At 37.7% G+C, this 21,624-nt stretch overlaps 1 protein-coding gene across 5 annotated transcripts in view; it reads left to right on the top strand.

Moving 5' to 3' along the window:
• Positions 1-18,597, top strand: part of BBX (BBX high mobility group box domain containing) — a 268,119-nt gene extending 249,522 nt beyond the window's left edge. For 4 of the 5 annotated variants that reach the window (XM_036745759.1, XM_036745757.1, XM_036745761.1 and 1 more), the window contains 3 exons: positions 5,719-5,916; positions 8,533-8,725; positions 16,234-18,597. In XM_036745759.1, the coding sequence (XP_036601654.1) occupies positions 5,719-5,916; positions 8,533-8,725; positions 16,234-16,321 (479 nt within the window). In that variant the 3' untranslated portion in view covers positions 16,322-18,597. The remainder of the gene's footprint in view (positions 1-5,718; positions 5,917-8,532; positions 8,726-16,233) is intronic. The other variant, XM_036745760.1, reaches the window with a different exon arrangement.
• The last annotated feature ends 3,027 nt before the right edge of the window (positions 18,598-21,624 follow it).

The raw sequence follows: 21,624 nt of genomic DNA, 5'->3' as shown, positions 1-21,624 counted from the left end.
CTTGTTCCTTAGTGCTAGGTAACTTTCTATAATCTCTTAAAGATAAAAAGGAAAGGATCAGCTAGTTGGCGCAGTGAGTAGAACACTGCCCCTGGAGTCAGGAGGACCTGAGTTCACTTGTGGCCTCAGACACTTGACACATTAACTAGCTGTGTGACCTTGGGCAAGTCACTTAACCCCGATTTCCCTGCCTTGCTCCCTCCAGGAAAAAAAAAAAGATAAAAAGGATAGCTGAAAGTATATGGCAGCTAGGTGGTGCAAGTGGTTGGAGCCAGGAAGACCTGAGTTCAAATGCGGCCTGAGATACTTACTAGCTGTTGGACCCTGCACAGGTCACTTAATTCTCTAATTTTCCTTAGTTTCCTTATCCATAAAATGGAGATAATAGTAACATCTACTTCCCAGGGTTGCTATGAGGTTCAAATGAGATGCTAACTGTGAAGTGTCTGGTACATAAGAACATGTGGTTGGCACATGGTAAGCACTATATAGATGTTAGCTGTTATTATTTGTAGGTGGTGCCTTACACCCCACTCTCCTCCACCACACACACACACACACACACACACACACACACACACACACAGTCACTTATTTACCTCAAAAGAAAAAGATCAAGCGGTTTTTCCCCCATCTCTTCTCTGACCAACAATTATAAAATCATGAGTTTATTGTTGCATTTCTGTATAGCTGTTCTGATATCTTTGTGTTCTGTTTTGAAATGTCTTTGCCTCTTCAAACACCTCTTTATTTTAGGGCCCCCACCATTTCCTGATTGTTTGCCGAGCAGAGTTTTTGTTTTCTCTGGCACATCTTGGGTGAGATCTGCTTGTGCTTCCTAACGTATGTGGTATATGAAAATTGGGAAAGAACCTGGGTCTGAATCTTAGCTGTCCCACTTAAGACTTATGTGACCTTGGACAAGTCTCTTCACTTTACTGACCCTCATTTTCCTCATCTTTAAAATTAGCTCTAAGGACCCTTCTAGCTCTAAGTCCTAAAACCTTGTAAATGTTGTTCTCTTCTCTATGGGATGAGACCAAGCCAAAGGGCATTTTCCGGAGCTGGGCTTTAGAGTGAGGCTGGGTCAGTTGTGAGGTCAGAATTATAAGTGACAAGGAATTGGTGTTTAATTTCAATCTACCCTCATTCCATGGTCTCCACTTCAGCCCAGTTAACCTACTCAGGTCCTTAACAAGATCCATCGAAGGACCTTTAGCCCTTTAATGCAGTGGTGTAAAACTTAACTACAAATGGATCCCTACAGGGCCACATATTGACATAAGAAAACCATTATCATTATTATCATTATCGTTATCTGTATTGCATTGCGTTTTTATTTATTTTGTTGAACATTTATCAATTACATTTTAATCTTGTCGGTTCTGCACTGGAGCGTTTTGCACAGCAAGTGGCCTCAGACCTTGAGTCTGACATCTCCGCTTTGTTGTTGTTCAGTCCTCTCAGTCATGTCAGATTCTTTATGACTCCATTTGGGGTTTTCTTGGCAGATACTAGAGTAATTTGCCATTTCCTTCTCCAGCTCATTTTACAGATGAGGAAACTGAGGCAAACAGGGTTAAGTGACTTGCCCAGGGTCACACAGCTGCTAAATGTCTGGGGCCAGATTTGAACTCTTCCTGACTCCAGGCCCAGCACTCTGTTTACTGTGCCACCTACCTGCCCCCCTGTGGAGCCATGCCCAGCTCTTCATGATCCTATTTGGAGTTTTCTTGGCAAAGATAGTAGTTTGCCATTTCCTTCTCCAGTTCATTTTATAGATGAGGAAACTGAGGCAAATAGGGCCCAGGACCACACAACTACTAAGTGTCTGATATGTAATCTCCCTGATGTTGTTACTCACTCCAGCAAAACAGATTCCAGCGCATCCATACTTTCTCATCCTGTGTAATTTTGGACCATGTCTACCGATAAATTTTCAGTAGGGAATGTACCCAAGGCATTGGAGGCCTTCCTCTAGGTTGTTATTGTTGTTTTAAAGCCAGGCTGCCTTTTTAAGCATGTCTTCATTGGCTATAGGACCTGCAATAAGGAAGCTCCTTTTACCAACACAGAATGATATTTATTCTGCAGCTTTATAGTCTTAGAGAGTTTCCTCATGAACTTAGAGGTTGTGGCTTACCTAGAGTCATACAGCCAGTTTGAGTCACAATTGGGACTTGAACCCAAGATCTTTCTGACTTTGAGACTGGCCCTCTATCCATTATGCGATACTTGCCTCTAAGGTAGGCCTTATCCTGGGATAAATTAGATTTTACACAAGCAGGAAGCATACAGAAGGTTTCCCATCTAGATCAGAGTAGCCTTAGAGTCAAGGCTTTCTCCTCACTGGTACCTTATTTCTGTTGTCTAAACTACATTTCTTGTTTCTCCTTTGACTTTCTTTGCTCTCTGGTTCCTTTGTATTGTTTCCTAGTTGTTTGCCTGGCTCTTGGTCCACTGACACTTTCACTACATCACCTATGTATTTTCTGAGTTGTGGCTGCCCACTTGGTCTTTTAGCCCAGGGACGGTCTTGATGACTAGCTTCTGGGTATGTATCGTCCATACCAGTGGCCAGTGCCTACCTTTCATTCCCAACCTTCCCTTGATTTCACGCAGTGCCTGTGAGATTTACCCATTGTCCAGTGTCAAAACACAACAAAAATAACCATAATTGGCTAGGAAAGAAACAAGTATTTATTAAGAACTTACACTGTGCTAAGAGCTTTATAAATATTATCTTGTTTAATCCTCACAACAACCCCGTGAGGTAGGTGCTATTTATTATTCCTATTTTATAGCTGAGACGGTGGGAATAAGTGACTTGCCCAAGGTCACACAGTTAGGAAGCATCTGAGGCCCGATTGGAACTTGGCTCTTCCTGACCCCAGGCCCAGCACTCCATGCACTGCACCATCCAACTGTCCACCAATTCCAGGCCCACCAGCCACTGATGAAAGAGCTCAAGACCGCAGAGCAAACTGGAGGCCTGGTCAAACCTGGTCTCTGCCCAGAAGCGATCATGTACCTCAGTTTCAGGTTGAGGGACAATGGGCTCTACAAAAATATTGGGAGAAAGAAAATCTACTTTCTTCCATCTACATATCTTTTTCCAGCACTTCGTTTGCCACCTAAGAAGTTTTTTTGTTAACTTGCCTGGAATTTTGCCACCCACTTATCTCAACCTGTGGGGGTAGGAAGGATTGAAGCTGCTTCTAAAGACCCTGCTGTCTAGAATATATTGAAGAAGCAGTTGGAACACTCTCCCCCTCCTTCTCCCCCATCCTGTTTTGCCCTTGTTATCATTAGCAGTGACAATTAATATATAAACTAGGAGATTGGGAACCCTGGGGAGAAAAGAATGTATAAAGGAGGTTACTTAATGTTTTTGGTAAATAATGGTTAAAATTCCTTCAGATTTATGTAAAGCCTTAGCTTTCCAACGTTAACCTGTTGATTGTTTTTCTTTTTATGTATTCCCATCTAAATTGCCCCCCCTCCCAGCAGCTTCTTACTATATTTCTGCTCCTTCCAAATTTTTTTCTTAAATCTTGAAGTGTACAGCAGTATTGCTCTAAGATAGCCCAGATATGGAACTGTACATTTTATGAGCCCAAATAACTGACCTACTCAGGAAACAAACATCTCATATTGTTAAGGGAGCTTTGTTTGGCTTGGGCCCAGCCCTATAACTTGAAAGGAACCTTTTTTCCTCCTTCCAGTTTCTGGTGCCTTGCTTGACAAGAGTGTTTCAAAGCATTGCCAAAGAATTTGTTTAGGAGCAGGACTTTTACTGTATTTCCTCATTACTCTACATCTAGGCAAGAGTCCAAGCCTCAAATCATAGAGTGATTTCTGCTGAGCATCTTTTCTGTTGGAGTAAATGCAAATTATTTTAGCTTTCTAAGTCTTTCAGGGTTGAGATGCTTTAACTTTCAGATTAAAGGCCTTGTGAATTCATAATGCACCTCCCCCAGGGACAGACTTATAAAATAACTTGGGAGAATTAGAATAAAAAATTGAAAAAGAAGTCTGACCCATGTGAATGCTTACACACACACACACACACACACACACACACACACAGTTACTTTTACTTTGATTCTGTCTTGCTTTTTTTGTCTTTTTCCCCTAATTTGCGCATCTTTTCTTCAGCTCTGTCTCTGTACTTCTCCTCTGTCTCCCCCTACATACTCCCTCCAATAGCACCTTCAGATATCTTCAGGTTTTATTTCTATGAAATATAAAAACACATCTTTTAAAATCATCATTTTAGTCACCCAATCCGCCCCCTGCTCTCTCCACAAAGAATTATCTCCGTGCCCGGCATTGAGTTTTTGACAGTGAAAATGAAGTTGCCTTGGGGAAAACTGAGCTATATTGCCCCTATATTAATCAAAAATATATCATCTGGCCACTGTCTTCTCTTTATCTCAGCTTCCCTTCCCTCCCTACCTCCCAAAAAAGATTGAACAGTAAAAATTACCTCTCACTAAATGTAAGCCAAATGTAAAAGTAATGTGTTTTTTTTTTTTAATTTGGGGGTAGAATAAGGGGTCTGGCTCTGTGATTTGTTTTGGGAAAGCCTCAGTGTAGAAATCACATACAGATGCAAATCAGGAATTAGCTTTTTTTTTTTCATAGTTTTAGAAGAGTTGCCTAGGTCACTGAGAGTTAAGTAACTTTGTCTACACAGCTAGTTTGTGTGGGGGGAGGATTTGAACCCAAGTCTCCCTGATATCATTATAAATAGATAATTAACTCAGATCTGCTTAGTGTCACCTAATGTATGTTTGAAAAATATCATTAGATGACTTTGTCAGAGAAAACAAACTCATATTCTGCCTTCTGAATTAGGGAGAAAGTCTTTGCCCCCATTAACCGTGGTGGTGTTCCTATGGCATCGTGGATACACTGTTAAATGGTTCCCTTTTGTGTGAAAATGGAAGTCTGTGAACTAGCTTCTTCTCACATCTTCCACTAAAATCACTTTGTCTTACTGGGTTCAGCTGAAAGTGAGAGAGTGTAAGGCCCCTGCACTGAGTTTATGAGTGCCTACCCTTCCTTTCTGAGTAGAAAACATCAATAAAATAGGAGGGATAATTATAGCTTGAAATTATAAAAACACTTGTCAGTTTGTAAATTGCTTTCTTCACAACAGCCCGACTTGTGTGACCTTAGCCAAGTCCTTTAACCCCTCTATGCCCCAGTTTTCTCATCTGAACATATTTGAACTTTTATATGTAGGTTATACAAGTATAATGATGTGCATAAGGACAAGAAAGGAAAAGAAACTTGAGGCCTAACACATCCAGTTTCTTCTAGGTCCATTCTATGGTAGTGAAATCACACATGGTAACAACAGGCTCCTTTAGTTAAAGGAATACTACCTCAATCTGCATATACTCAGGAGAAAGAGAGCGAAATTTACCCAATCTGCCCTTTCCCACTAACCAGAAAATCCCAAACATTTTGCAAATGATGCCCCAAGCCCTCCTTTCCTTTTCTCTACCTTCAGGGGAAAAGTGCATTTTCTGTGCGTGCAGGACACTTACAAATTATGCTGTCTCTGGCCTTTCACCTCCAATGATGCTGTGTAAACTTGTGCATATTAACCTTGTCCAAATAGGCTGGGATATGAATAGGTTTCTGTAAGTCTGCTGTGTTTGTGCCTCATGTTTTATTTTGCAACTCTTTATCATTGGCTTATTTCAGCCATACTTTCAGAAGACAAAAACACCACTGAGCCTCCCCGCAAGACTAAAGATGCCCCATCGGTTCCAAACACTCCAGAGCCAACAACAACGCAAGAGCCTTTGGTTGGCAGCCAAAAAAGGAAAGCAAGGAAAACGAAGATCACACATCTTGTCAGGACAGCAGATGGCCGGGTGTCACCAGCAGGAGGTACTTTGGGTAAGGAGGAATGAGATATATAGGGATAAAGGGGACTGTGGGGTAGCCCTTGATCACAGAATGGAAGCCAATAATTGTCATCAGAAATCTACCAGATTTAATAGGGTCCTTGAGGGAGTGAGTCTAAGTCAGTTCTAGATTGGGGTTTTAAAAATGAATCTGGATTATGTATTTGGAAGTAGACCGTATTCTATATCAAGTCACTTGAAGAGATTGCATAAGGCTTCTCTAAGTCTAAGAGCAAATTCTGTTTCAATAGAGTTCTTTGGGAACTGATTCTACTCGAATCTCTAAATTTATTTGTCATCCTGTGGATTACAAAAACAGCTCTTTCTCAAGAGAGAATGTCTGGAGTTCTTTGACAGTTATGGGACTGTTTAGTTCTATATGCTTTTCCTTTCTCCCACCCAGGATCCACAAAGCCAAGCTGGCTGATTTAATTTCTTCATATGTTAAAATTTAATAACACTTAAAAATTTGATTTATCTGATAGCCCACCACTTTATTGCAAGCCAGGTTTTCTAGTCCTCAGACTTTTCAGCTGCAAGAACCAAGCTGGTTCTAGGCATGGCTTTTCCTTCTTACTCTCATCCAAAACCCTGAAGAAGTTCCAGCCCATCTCTTACCAAGAATTCTCCAAGTGGGTTTTGGTTTGTCCTTTGTTCTTGAAGAGGACCATGATATCAGGAAGATGATGACATGACTTGCAGTTGAATTGGATTTGACTTAAGGAGGACTATGCAAAGTTACCAGCCTCACTTTTTCCTCCAGAGCAATCTGGGTCCAGTGGCCAGATATAAATCAGGATGACTGGAGATGGCCCAGGATGCAGTGAAGACCTTGGCCTTTTTAAGCTGAGGTCTTTCTGAGTTTTAACTTTGAGGGAGGCAACATCCATTCAGTGAATAGGCCTGTTTAAGAAGTGAGTCAAGGGATGGCTCCTTTAATAAAAAAATCAAACTGGGAGGGGAAGACCCTCAGGGTTGCTGGCCAAAGAGAAACGGTTACTATTTACATTCACTCTGAGCCCGGGGGGTCCCAAAATGACCGTTAAGTGGTGCTTGGGCAGGGATCTATTGTTGTCCAGTTGATGACAGCCAGAGTGAATTGGGTTTAAGGCCCTGTCTTTAAGAAGCTGACCCATATATCCCCCATTCTAGACCCTTGGCTGTAGCAGTTTCAGAAACGCTGGTGTCTCTGGGATTCCCAACTGCCTAACATTAGCTGTTTTAACTGCAGTTTTGTGGCTTTTGAGCATCCAACAGAATGTCTCAGAAGTTTTTTCAGGAGTCAAGATATTAAAAATACTCTTCCTATGGATAACACTTAAATGTGCCACCATTTGAGTAAAATTAAACATTAAGAGAAGCAAAGAATTTATTAATTTAGTTTTAAACCATGTTATCACTCGAAGGACAGCAAAATGAGGAATCTCAATGACTTTTTCTTATATATTATACATGTATTATGCTGGGTTTTATTTTATTTAGAACTTTTCACATTGTAGGATATGGAAAAGATTTACTTTCACTTTTTAAAACTGAAAGTCTTTAGATGATACTTCCATTTTTAATGCAGCAAGACATCATGGAATTTTTATGTTCTAATACTAGACACTTTAAGGCCTTTACTGTTTGCTCCTTTATTTAAAATTGCCTTTAAAACTCTGATAAAAATACCTCTTCTACAAAGACAACATGGTAGAATGAAGAAATTATTCATTTTCCAGTACAGATATTTGAGTTGCATTTCCACCAGGTCTTTTTCGTCTTATTTTTATTGACTTTTTGATATTACACACCTCTTGCTTTCAGATTTGTATCTCCTCCTTCCCCATCAAGTCATCGGTCATAACAAAACTTCAAAAAGAAACAAAGAAGTTCATGAAACAAACTAGCACATCAACCATGTCTGATAGTGTATGCAATAATTTCGTTCCCTGAGGCCCCCAACTTGTCAAAGAGGGAAGTAGGTTCATCAACTCTTAATAGGTACTTTGTACCTGATCTCCTAGATACCGCATAACCAGAAACCCTTTACCTTCACTCAGAAATGATGCCATTAGGCAAAGATATATCAGATCCTCAAAAGTAAGAAAAAGAACGTAGGGTATTGGAGTGAATAAATACAGTAATCAATTTAATTAATTAAAAGAAGGTCGGGGAGGATGCAGTCATTCATAACCACTGCACACTTAACATCTGGATTTCATCAAAGGCATTTGTATTCTCTGGGTATCGAAGTGCCCCTCCGCAGAAGTTGCCTCAAGCTGTATTTTAACTCAGGTTTCTTTCCCTCCTCTAATCCAATCCTGACCCATTCTGTGGCCTTGGATCAATCTCTTAAACTCTTTTCAACTTGGCTTCTGATTAAACTCTTTTGAACTCAGCTTCTGAGAATAATGCTGCCCATGGGAATAACTGGGCTTAATAAAGGAGCCTTGTTGCTCTGCAAGAAGAGAATCTGTATAAGCCATTATATTCTCAGTATATATCAAGGGGAACTGGGAAGGAATGTTACCTTCTTAAACAGTGAGTGCCGTGGAGTCTTCTCTGCCTTTTGTCTACAGGCTGATAGGGCTAAATCCTCTTTTGATAAATTTTTCTTTTGTTACAGATGACAAGCCCAAGGAACAACTGCAGGGTAGTCTCCCTAAAGCATCAGCTACAGACGCAGATTGCAATGAGGAATGTTCCCAAAACATCGAAGCAGAGGAGATTCGTAGTATCACACCAGACATGCCAGCTGTGTCTGCGTTCTTCAGCCTGGCTGCCCTGGCTGAGGTAGCAGCAATGGAGAATGTGCACAGGTGAGCCGGGTGGGAAGCCTCCTTCTCGGATGCCCACCCCCTTCTTTGGCAGAACGGATCCAAAGAAGGCAGCCTCCAGGTCTAGACAAGCCTCCCTTCTGTGGTCTGAGGTCCATTTTTTTCATGGCCTAGTAGGTCTCCTAGAATTTATTTTAGATTTATGCTATACCTAGCATATTATGTGTCTATACAAGCTAATTAGTTACATGGAAAACATAGATGAGGGAATCAGCCAAGCAAGTATCCTATTATTGGTATATAATATTTATTATTATATTATACTAAATTATATTGTTATAGATTAAAGTCATATATTGTAATAATGGCAGTTATATATAATCAATAATATATAATAGTATATATTAATATATAAAACATATGTAAGATAGTATATATAATGTTACATGTCATTATGTGTTAAATATAATAGATATACAGTTAAGGCCTTGCTGCCTGATGTCTTCAGTATTCAGGACAAACTGAAATTATAACCAGAATAGAGGCTTTCCTTCTCTTCTCAAGTAGTTATCCACTCTATACTGTTAATGTATTGTTACGTATTGTTTTATTACATTTAATATATAATTATTATGTATTGTTATATAAGATATTATAGACAAGTATATTATATATTCAATATATGGTGTTATATACTTTATATAAATATATGCTATCATATATGTTAGAGGTATAGACTGTCTTATATGATATTTCTTATATGACACATACTGTTATAATATATAATGTGCTATATTATATAATATATTGCTTTCATGTTGTTTTATAACAATATAATAATTATATATAATGTGTCATATAATATATAAATAATATATGTATATTATGTATAAATATATTTTATATTGTATAATATATTAATATTTTAATAATATGTATATGATATATCATATAATATGCTAGTACTAGTATATTTGCTTGGCTAATGTCCTCTTCTATATGTTTTTCTAGGTCACTAATTAGCTTGCATATGCATACAATATAATTATGTGTAATACTATAATATGTAATATATATGAAATTAATATATTATTAATAGTGTTACTATCATTTCTTTGTTCTACAAGTGAACCTCACACTGCAAAATAAATTATAAGGAGAGAGTGTAGTCTGGGAAAAGAGTACTGACCCAAAAGTCAGGGAACCCACGTTTTATTTCATGTTGTGCCACTAATTTACCACGTGCAGTGGTTTAATTGTTCATCACTTCAGTTTCTTCATCTTTGTTGTTGTGAACATCACATGAAATAAGAGATTCATTCAGCAACATTCAGCATTTAAAAAGTGCCAACTAGATACAGTGCAGAACTCTGGGCACACAGAGCCCTCTGGACACTTTTAAGTACTTTTCAAATAACAAAAGTGTTACTTTAAGTGCATCTAGAGAGCCTTCTTTTAAAGAAATCCAAAGGTAAGTTTTTTTGTAAAGTGAATAGACATTTTTGCTATCTTTTCTAAATTACTTTTTTCTAATTTTTTTTTCCTTAAAAGTGAGATAAGGCCTCTGCTATCTGATGTCATCAGCATTTAGGACAAACTGAAATTAAAACCAAAATGTAGGCTTTCTTTCTTCTCGTTAACGTATTGTGTCTATACTTATGTCATAAATAGCTCATAGAATTTAAAATTGGAAGAGATCTCAGAGATCATTATGCAGTCTCTAACTGACTTATTTTATAGATGTGGAAACTGAGGCCCAGGAAAATAAGGTGACTTGTCTAAGATCATACAGAAAGTTGTTGGCAGAACAGAGACTTGAACGCAGGTGTTCAATTGCAATATTGGATTACTTTCAATTACTTCAAATTATACAGTAGCAAGTAGCTATGTGGCACAAAAGATAGAACACTGGGCCTGGAGTCAGGAAGACTCATGTTCATGAGTTCAAGTTCAGCCTCAGACTAGCTGTGTGACCCTGAGCAAGTCACTTAACCCTGTTTGCCTCAGTTTCCTCATCTGTAAAATGAGCTGGAGGAGGAAATGGAAAACCACTCCAGTGTCTTTGCCAAGAAAACCCCAAAATGGGGTCACAGAGAGTTGGACATGACTGAAACAACTCAACAGCAACATGTTGTCTCCTCGGGTTTTAGGTTATCACAGCTTTCCAGAAGCCAAACATCTTATAATTTGCCCAAGTGCAGCCATAAATTCCTTTTAGTAAACAAACTCTGAGAGACATTTTTTTAGCTGTTGTCCAATCAGTATTGTTTACAGTTGTCAAAACACTATCCTAGGGGCTTAAAAAAAGTTTTAGAGAATGGGACAATTAAAATAAATCCTTCTGGGATGTATCATTGTGGTATGGAGGCAGAGGTCTGCCATTCTGGAAGGGCCCTTACTATGGTTTCACAAACAGACTGGGTCTGGCTTCTGAGAAGCATCCTTGCCTCTTTAAATATAGAGAGACTCACTGTTAATAGACTGGTTACCTGGCGATAAATTATTTGGGTATGGCAACCCATTAAAAAATGCTAAATAGATCTCATAGCTCTGCAGTCCCCTTCAGCTTCTACAATGAAAGTGACAGGCCATTCCCATCCCCCAATGCCATTAAAGAATCACATAGTTTTTAGACCATCTGTAAACATTAACTTAGCTGTCAGGGCTCTAAATGTGAGGTACTTATCCAATGACCAATTAGTGGATATGCTACTGAAAAACTGAATTACATTCTTCTTAAGTTCTTACCATAAATGAAACCAAAAGACAGAAGGAAGTCAAAGCTAAATAGAAGGATAGTTCACTGGTTCTTCCTGGAGATGAAAATAAAGGAGTTGGCAGAAATGGTTTTATTGTGTGTACAAAGACAACAAGGAATATCATTCCATAGGTGATCTGATGATTTCACACTGCAGGATCATGATCAAGATTTGCAAAAATGCCACCAAGGAAATCACAAGAGCTTATGTGGCAACCTCTGTTCCAGAAGATGAAGAGGTGGAGCAGGTTTAATAAAAGCAATAAGAACCTCCAAATTAAATCAATTTTATGCTTTGAAGCTCAATGACTTAAATGCAAAAGTGAGTGTAGTTGAGGACAGTGGAAAATACTGTACTGTAAGAAATTTTAAAAAACAAGCAACATATTTGGATTACCCATAAATCTCACTCTTACATATCATGAGTTCTTTCTTTAAGAAAGGAATCCAAAGGCACTGGGCATGGTAAATATTGAATAAAAGCACCAAAAATGAGATTGATTATATTTTGCAGGAAACAGTGGCTTATTACTGCTATGGGGATAGTTCATTAATCAACCATCTGTGCACAGACACAAAGATCAAGTGGATGCAAAGCTATGAAAAAGAATAAAAGTGGAAAAAAGAACAATTTAATCGATTCCAATCTGACCTATTAAGTTATTCATCCCAAAAAATGGGAAATTGATGAATGAAAGGACATAAACACCAAATATAATGATTTCCTGCAGAGCTTTAACCACTATAAGTTAGTTACCCCAATAAATAACCCAAAAGAATTCCCTGAGTCAGTAAATTTGACTTATTTGCCAAGTGGAGAAATGTGGCAGCCAAGGGTAACATTAGTTTATAATAAATACTTTTTTCTAAAATCATACAAAGAAAGATGCTGAATTGGTCAAGGATTTAATGCAGTGTGCTAGCCACTGTACAGACCCAGAACGAAACAGCCCTTGCCCTCAAGGATCTTATACACTATTGGTCAGAGAGGTGCAGAATGTTCATGATAAGCAAATACAGGATGTATACAAAACAAATAAAAAGTGATCCTCAGAGGAAGAAGGTACCAGTGAATAAGTGAGTCAAGAAATGTTTCTCAAAAGAAAAGTCCTTGAATAGAGCCTTGAAGGGAGCTAAGAATTCTAAGATATAGAAGGCAGGAGGGAAAGCATTCTAGCCAGAGCAGATGACAACCTGTGCAAAGACAGAGATAGAAGAACAGCAACGAGGCCATTTTGGCTAGAAAACACAGTGTGTGAGGGGGAGTAATGTGTAATCAGCCTGGAAAGTTAGGCTAGTGCCAGATTGTGAAAGGCTTTAAATGCCAAACAGAGAAGTTTGTCTTTTATTCTAGCTCATGAGTAGTGGTATCTTATAAAAAAGTAAGTAGCAATGGAGGAAGTTTTTTTTAAAAAAAGTCTTCGAAAAGTGCAACAGGAGACCAAATCAATCAATCAGTAAATATTTATTAAGTACCTACTATGTGCCAGGCACTATGCTAAGCTCTGGCACCCAGAGTCCACTCGAGTCCTTTAAGGATGAAACAGGAAAGAGATAAAGAATAGAGAAAATCTGTACGTTTTTTATAATGAATTCTGTAATCGTCATGAACACTCTACATTTGGAGTCTAATATTACAGTCCCTAACATACTTTAAAAGGAAGTAGAAATGGCACTGAAGAAAATAAAGATGGGAAAAGCCCATCCTTATAATACCAGTTTTTTTCCAATGATGTTTTATGGTTGTGAATCATGGAACAGTAATATTGCTGAAGAATTAAAATTTGGTATAGCCTAATGAGCAATGGAGAAGGTAGAGTGAATGTATAGTATATGCGGTAACACATTATAAACAAGGAATGATAAAGGAAAAACAGAGTAAAAGCTCTATCGAAGAAATATACAAGCCCAAAGGAAGATGGTTGATAATGTGGCAGGAGCACAGGAAGGAGAATCCTTGTGCTGAATTGGTATTCTCATAATGTTGGGAAAACTCAAGGAAGGCCTTCAGCACATTGTGTAATCCCTTTAAGGTGAACATATGGGAGAAGGTCAATGAAAGGATGGTTTTCATTCTGCCTGATTAAAGGAAATACATGCATCAATGCAGTTACAAATCCACTGGATTATATGAGCACAGAATGTCTGCCTGTAAAGAAGCTTACAATCCAGTTGGGGAGGCAAAACATATACGCTTAAAAAGATAACTGATTATTTGGCAAATGAATGGCAAATAATTATTCATGTTATATATTTATATATAATATATCCATGTTTATAATTTACTCATTATAAATAGTAACAGAACAAGATTCTTTTAAGCCCCTGGTGGAGTGAAAATTTTAAAACTCAGCAATACTGGAGTTGAGAAAGAGGTTAAAGTTAGGCATAGTAGAGTGGGTATGGGGAAGACTTCAAAAAAAGAAGCAATACCTTGGACAGAATTTGAGGGACAGTTAGAATTCACACAGGGAAAAGAAAGAGAAAAAAAGCATGAATAAAGGTCTTTTTTCCTAGATTATATTACTTAAATTCATCATCAGCATCACATGATTTGTGACTTACCTTAGAGAAATCAAAATGTGGAAAATTTAATCACCGTCATGTGGCCCCTTTCTTTGAAAACAGTTCTGCCACTGCTCCTTGGATTATGGGCTTAACATTATTTTACGGGATGAGAGTGTGGAATATCACTCATTTAATGAACATTGATTAAGATTCATTGTGTTCATGGTACTAGTAAACAAAGCACAGGTTAATCATTATGCAAAGTTGAGGGGGAAAAAAGTCCTCCCCTATGCCTAATACACTTAGTAGAGATGTAGGAAAGCAGCTCTACCCATGGAAGAGGATAAATAAATATGAATTAGTTTGTAAGAAGCCACATAGAGCCTTGACTGTCTTTTCCCTTTACTTTTCTTATCTTTTTGTCTTTCCCCTTTCCTGCTTAACCCTGATCTCAGTGCAAATGAGGCACGTTCATCTTGATTCAGAAACTATCAAGCTTTTCCGACAATGGCCTCTTCCACAATTTATCATCTTTTCCCTTTTCTCTCATTTTTCCTTCATTGTGTTCCTCCGCAATGTTTGTTCATGTTATTTTCCTGGTATCTTTGACACATCAAGGAGAATTAATTTGTGTAGAACATTAAATTAGAAATAAGTAAAAGCCATCTTGATTTCTCCTTCCCATTAGAATTGTTTTTTCATAACAGATAGTTGAACAGATGTAGCAGGCTGCACTTAAAACATGCACACTTTATTAAACAGATTAAGCCAGAAGTTTGATTCTTACACATTTTTATAGTGTGTGTGTGTGTGTGTGTGTGTGTGTGTGTGTGTTTAAATCCAGAATTCTTAAACTGATTCGATGAGCTTCACTTCACCAGAGCTCAGAGAACTGAAAACTTGGTCATATATACCACATATCTACTACACCAAAAAAACCTAGTAAAAACCTAATAATAAAACAAATGTGAATCATATGCTTTAGCTGGTTTCATCCTTTGGATAGCAGCTGCAATCTTTTGGATGAAAACATGATGAGTGTGAAAGGTGAAACCAATAAAAACATGAGTACTATTTCACACAACCAGGACTTGATAGATATTATTCAGGCATGTTCTTTGCTCTGTGTGCTTCTTTTAAATATCCAGAAGGTCCCAAATTCCATCATTTCTGAATGCAAAACTTAATGGGAATTGTTAACATTTCGATGATTTGTTTTGTCAACCCTTCATCTAAGGGGTTTTCTTCCTCCCTTTCCTTTAATTATACAAATGGAAAATCATCTGTACACTATGTAAATTTCCATCTAAATGACTAAAAATTCCAAGAAATTTTTTACCAGTTTTGACCAGAGCTCTCATAGCAACCAGTAGACTCGTTGCTAATTGTAGCCCTAAGAGAATGATTGTTAATGATGGCTCATAATGGAAAAGTGATGTCAGTATCGACTTCCTTTCTTCCTCTTTCTAGTTTTCGTAACCTTTTTATTAGATTTTAAAATGTCTGATTTAGAGGAATTGTCTGATCCAGCTACCTCATTTTATGAATGAGGAAACTGAGGCCCAGGGGGTCGACATCACCTGCCATAGCTGATAAAGCCTCAGTGCTGTGATTCAAACCTAGTTTTTCTGACACTAATCTTAAACTCTTTCCGCTTTTGAAAACTCATTATTGCACATCAGCTTTTTCTGTGTACCTCTTCTTTGATAGATACTAAGTTAAGACACTACCTTTACGGGTAACCATTTACACATATACATTTCACATCTCTCACAGACACACTCGACTGGGTTGGAGTTGCTATGCACAACTTAAATTGGTACTGAGGAATAGAAAGTGGTAGTCCTGAAGATCTCAGGACTCAAAAGAATCGATCTAGTCCAGTATCTACATCTCTTAACCAGCAGCCAAGAGTCTAAGTCTGGCTCCATTTCCTCTGGCCGATACTCACTTTACTTTGAATCTCCTGGTACCCTAAGTTTTCCCTTCTTTAAAATGAGAATAAGTTGGGGTCAGATTCCATCTCATAGAGAATCAGGGTGAGAACAGATACGGTGAGGAAATAAAGAGTTTTAAAAATCCTTTGAAAGTGAGAGACAATTTAAAATGACAACGGTTTTAACTAACAACACACCAAAATAGCAGCAGCTGTTCAGCAAGATACTGAAAAGCCTTTGTTATTTGTTCTAGTCTCCAAGAACTGTCCCTGAATCATAGGATCTTAGAGCTAGAAAGGTTCTAAGAGATGATTCATTTCTTCTTTTTTCTTGTTCTTATTTTACAGAAGTCAGCGGGCAACTCCCCTTGCCCACGATGGACAGCCAAAAGAAATGCCACAGGCTCCTGTACTTATTTCCTGCGCTGACCAGTGAAGCTCCCCTTTATTGTAAAACATTGTGCTTTACCTAATATCCTAGCCTTGTCTTTACCAAGGGAAGCTAGTCAGTCCATAGGATGGAAAATAATAGATTGCGAACACGTGATTGGTACCCTGCACGGCCCAGATTTCACTTGAAGCCAGAAGTTAGCAACTTGGGCCAGGTCATCCTATTGGAACCCAGAATCTTTGAGGGGGATGTTATTTGTCTGATAATGAACAGAATGAGAATGATCCTGGAGCTTTGCTTTCTATTGAAGGCTTTTAATGGTAAATTGGTGGTTACTTGGAAGTGGCTGCCTTTACTGTAGCTCATCCAGCGTCTCTTCTACCAACCAGAGAGTGTGAAACTAGTTTCGTATAATACTTAGTTATTCTTTAAAAAAAAAAAAAAAACAAAAAACGACAACAAAAAAAACTGACGCACTGCACTAGTTATTATTAGATATTCCTAGTCATTTTTGTACATGAAGATTTAAGTTCTAAGATGGTTTATATAATAGGTTATGCCTACATTTATATTGTAGAATAAATTAAAAAAAAAAACCTGTTCCAGAGAACCCCAAACAGCATGGGCAGACGTACCATTGTTAGCGGTGTATGCTCAGCCACGTGGTCCATACATTCTGCACTTTTATATTTGCCACCAGAGTGGTAGTTTGCTGGCAAAAAGAAAAAAAAAGTCTGACTCTACTTACAGGCTGAGTCTTTTCTTAGGCTTGAATGATCAAGGAGAATTTGCATAGGGTGAGTTGTGGTATATCTATATTTACCCAGATGGAGGAAGAGTCCTGCAGATTACTGATGGTATCATGCCTTGAGGATTCTTTTATTTTTTACATAGGGGTCTAAGTGACCAGTGGAACATTGATACAAACAAACAAAATGAAACAAAAAAAAAGGACAGAAAAATTGTTCAGAAGTGACCTTAGAATTACTTCACTATTCTGAAAACATTGAAGACATTGAATTCATGTGGACTCTGAGACACATACCTTTTATATCTCTCACAGACACACTGGACTTGATTGCTATGCACAGCCTAAATTGGCACTGCAGGTTTTTTTTAGAGCCATTTAGAGTTTGTGTTGGTTAAGAGGTATGTGAGTAAATGATGATGAGAAGTATGCTTGACCCGAGTGGGGCTATCAAATCTAGATCCACCTGCCAGTTCCCATTTCTTTTTGTGTTTTGTTGCTTTTGAACATTAAACCATAGATAGGCCAGTGCCAAGTGGATCAGCTGGCTTAGAACATTCAACATATTGACTTAACCACCTGACTTTCACAGTGACTTGTTTCCTAGCAACAGATGCAAAGTGATAAATCAAAATTAGTCTGAGGCTACAAATTCTACAGGGTATTTGTTCCATAGCACAAAGTATTTCCCTACTCTTGCATCACAGCACAAAAAAAAAAGAAAAGAAAAATACCAAATTTTAATTATCGGACTCCAGCAATAATTTTTTTATTGGTCTTCATACTGGCTGAATTTTGATAGTGTTAGGTCGAGTTTGAAGCTCTTGAATTAGGTCTCTAAATGATGAGAGTTTACATGGTTTTATCAGGCCTTCTTATTTATACTTGACTGAATTGATAAATGATGATTTTTTTGTAATTGTAATTTGATGTAATAGCCATACAAAAAAAAAGTAACTCTTAATACAGACTAGGTTTAGCTTTTCATGGTTGTAGATATGACTTCAGTTTCGGTGCTGGAAAATATGTACAACATACTACGCAGGAAAGAAAAAATGGAGTTTTTTTTTTAAAGCAACTGCTAAAGAGCAATGAAGACAAAAGACATTTGGAATGATGTCCTCAAAAATACATACTCTTTGTGGATTTGGAGGAAGAAGGAATAGAAAAAAGGTTTAATCCAAGGTGAAAGCTTAACCCCAATCAGGTAGCACTAAACCTAGTAAAGAGTCCCAACAAATACATCGTACCTTAGGTTTTTACTATGAACCTGTTTTATTAATGTTTTCTAAATTTTAAAAAAGTGAATGTTTGAAAATTGCTGGGTCCCAGTGTGGTGGCTGTTGGAGTTTTTGGACCACTTGCTAGCAGTGATTTAGAAATTAAGATTAGCTAAAAACCCAAAAATCGTACGGTGCGGACCATGCACCTTGACAATGGTACTAACTTGTTATTCTATAGAACACGTTAGAATAGGTCTATTTTTGCCAGAGCCTTCTCCAATCTTCCTCCAATTACATTTCACTAGTGTTCCTTAAGAGGTTGCTGTATATTAATGGGACCTTTTTTTAAAAAAACAAAACAAAAAACAAAAAGAAACAAAAGGATTACTTTTTTCTATGTGAATTAATATCTTACTTGATCTGCTTTTTCCTAAACCTCAGTGGCTTTTCCCTTAGGTGGGGCAGGGTGGGTGGGGAGAACTTACTGGATATGACTGTTTTCAGAGACTTATAAAACCTTTTTTTGTAGAAATGCTTAATTTTTAAGCAGTTAGGCACTGAGAGCAGCAGAAATCCTGCAAAGCTTTATAGTTCTCTAGGCCCCTGCCTTGTTTTTTCTCTGAGTGAAGTCTTGATTTTGATAGCTAGAACTGCTCATGCCCTGAATCTGCTACAGAGGGGTGTTGATATTTTTCAGGTAACACAGTTTGTTAGCACAAATACTTCAGACCAACATTTAATGTTTTCTTTTCTTCCAGTTATTTTAATAGCATTCTTTCCTTTTTTTTTGTAAAGTCATATTGCTATGGTGTGTTCCTTAGTATGCCAGCAAACACTGTCCCACAGGCCTCCTTGAGAAAAAAAAAATCGTTGCACCTTATGTATATCTCAAGCAAACCAAAATATGATGCTCTTCTGCTTTGTTTTTATTCTAAATATGTTGTATCATATCTTTCTGAAACCATTCTGAATTGAGTTGAAATTATCAATATTTATGCATTTAACCTTAATTTCTGGATTCAAACCTGTATATAAATCTTTTGAAAAAAATTGTCCTAGCCCTTCTCTGTGATGCTGGATATGGGGGTTTCGTCTCAAAGGGAGACGTAGTACTGTTCCAGTTTTCTTTGGCTTTTATTTATTTAGTTATTCTGGGTATTTCCAATGTAATTTTGAGGTATGTAAAGTATATTATAGTAGCTAAAGCTACATCTACAAGAAGCTGCGTGAAAAATTACTGTAAGGCATCTTTTAAGTTTTGTTTGAGTACTGTATATGAGGTTGAGAAAAAAAAAAGAAATGTTCCATAGAAACATTTTGAGATACAGGTTCCGATCCCCAAATTAGGTTATTTTCTAGATTTGAGACCAAAACTGTTAATTCATTAAAAACCTTCTTAAGGTTAAATCATGCTGTTGTAATCCTGTGACAGTCTTTATTCTCATGAATGTGCTATAACTTCAGAAATGGAGTGTCTTTATTTAATGAGACTGGATGAGTTTTTCAACTAATGCCATGTTCCAAAGCCAGGCTGAAATAATTTGTTTAGTTATAAAGTCCCAAATCATAAATTCATAGTTCCAACTCATACTTTTAAAATTGACAAGAAACATCATATGTCCAATGAAGTGTATGAACTGATCTGATATCAGGAAACAAACTTTTTTGGTCACCTCCTTTTTTCTCTCTTATTCAGGAAAATAGTACCCTCCTTGAGTAGCGTAAACTTATTTTGCACTCTGCAATCTTTGGCCCACTGTATTGATATTTTCTACCCATGAAAAGTCTCAGAAGAGTTATAAACTGCACCAGAAACAATTGCAAGCAGGAAACTGAATGAAGAATACCATGTTTGTTTATGGGGGAAGGGGTAGAACGGAAGTGCATCTGTTATAGGTTCGGTATTAATGTGAGGCATTTGCTTGCCAATCCAACTACTGTATGCATCTTAAATATGCGGAATTAGGGAATATGTGGGCTTGAGGCAGGCCTATGTACTAGGAAAGAGGACTTTTTATTTTGGGGAAAATGAGGGAGAATATGCGAGGTCCATTTTCCCTGCTTGCAAAGGGAAGACAGGGTTTATATGACACCAATGTGGGTTAATATTTGATTGCACTCTATATGGAGTGGTCATTATAAGGCCAATTTTGATAGGCTACCTCGGCTTTAAAGGATAGTTTCATTACTTCCTATCTGTCTCAAAAACCACACCATGTGATGCTTTTTGCCCTCAGTGCCACATTCACACCTGCAGTGTTTAAAATTCCAGTAACCATCTCCTACAGAGAGGACAGTGTATTGCTAAAAATGGGCAGTGGTAGCATGGTAGTTACTACTGTTTCATTTGACCTATGAAGTCTTCTTGTTGGCTGCTTGATGGAATCTAAAATGGAGCTGTTAATTAGCTCAGAGAGAGATTGCCTGGCACCCTTTGAAAACTAATGTTCTTAAGGGGTTGCTCTTTCTTGATATGAACATTCCCAAAGAAGCATTTTGTTTATTTGTTTTGGTTTGGGCTTTAGATAGTTTTAATATCCTGAGTTAGACTGACTAACACCGTACTTCATTGAAAAGAAGCCGTTGGTCAGTTCATCTGTTATCAGATGTGTGCGGTAGATTATTGAATGGACTGCTTTGCTTTAGTCTTAAAGTCACTGTTAACGTTGTCACACTGTATATCAAGTCATCATGCTTGCCCTTTGCATGGGAGACGTTATCTTCTGCATACTTCCAGACATTTCAGACAAAGAAGCTGCAAGCGGATGAATCAAATTCAGTTGCAAGAGAGAAGTAATACTTGTTTTTCTCTCACCATCCCTTCCATCATTTCCTCCTCCTTTTTCCTTTACAAATCCAAATGAGGATTCCTCTTTTGGCCAAACAGCATTTAGCATTATAGAAACTGTAATGATTTCAGAAAGGCAAATCCTACACTTTAAATTTTTTGACTCTTACTTCCTTTTTTTTTTCCAGTCAGTGGTCAGAATATATCTTCATCCCAAATTGGGCTATTTAACAGTACTAATGGGCATATGAACATTGCTAAATTCTTCCAAAGACTTCTTGGTCCAAAGTATGTTAATTGGTACCAAGTACCTAAGTCATCACCTTTTTCCCTTGAAATGCAAATCTTACCTCATAACCTCTAAACTAAATTACTTAAGTTGATGTATTTTATAAAATTAACACACTAATCCTACCTTATGGCCCACAAGAGGGTGGCAGACTTTTCCCCCTCACTGACGCACTCATGTTTGTTAGTGCCGGACACTGGCTCTGGAAGCTACTGAACTGTGGATATGATGGTGTTGACCAGAGAGCTCGATGAAATTTCACATTTCAGTAGCATTTAATAAGTCTCTTACTCTTGGAAA

This window comes from Trichosurus vulpecula, chromosome 2, assembly GCF_011100635.1.
Source record: "Trichosurus vulpecula isolate mTriVul1 chromosome 2, mTriVul1.pri, whole genome shotgun sequence".
Classification (NCBI taxonomy): Eukaryota; Metazoa; Chordata; class Mammalia; order Diprotodontia; family Phalangeridae; genus Trichosurus; species Trichosurus vulpecula.
Note: the sequence above shows the minus strand (reverse complement) of the source record. Positions and strands in the feature narration are given on the sequence as shown.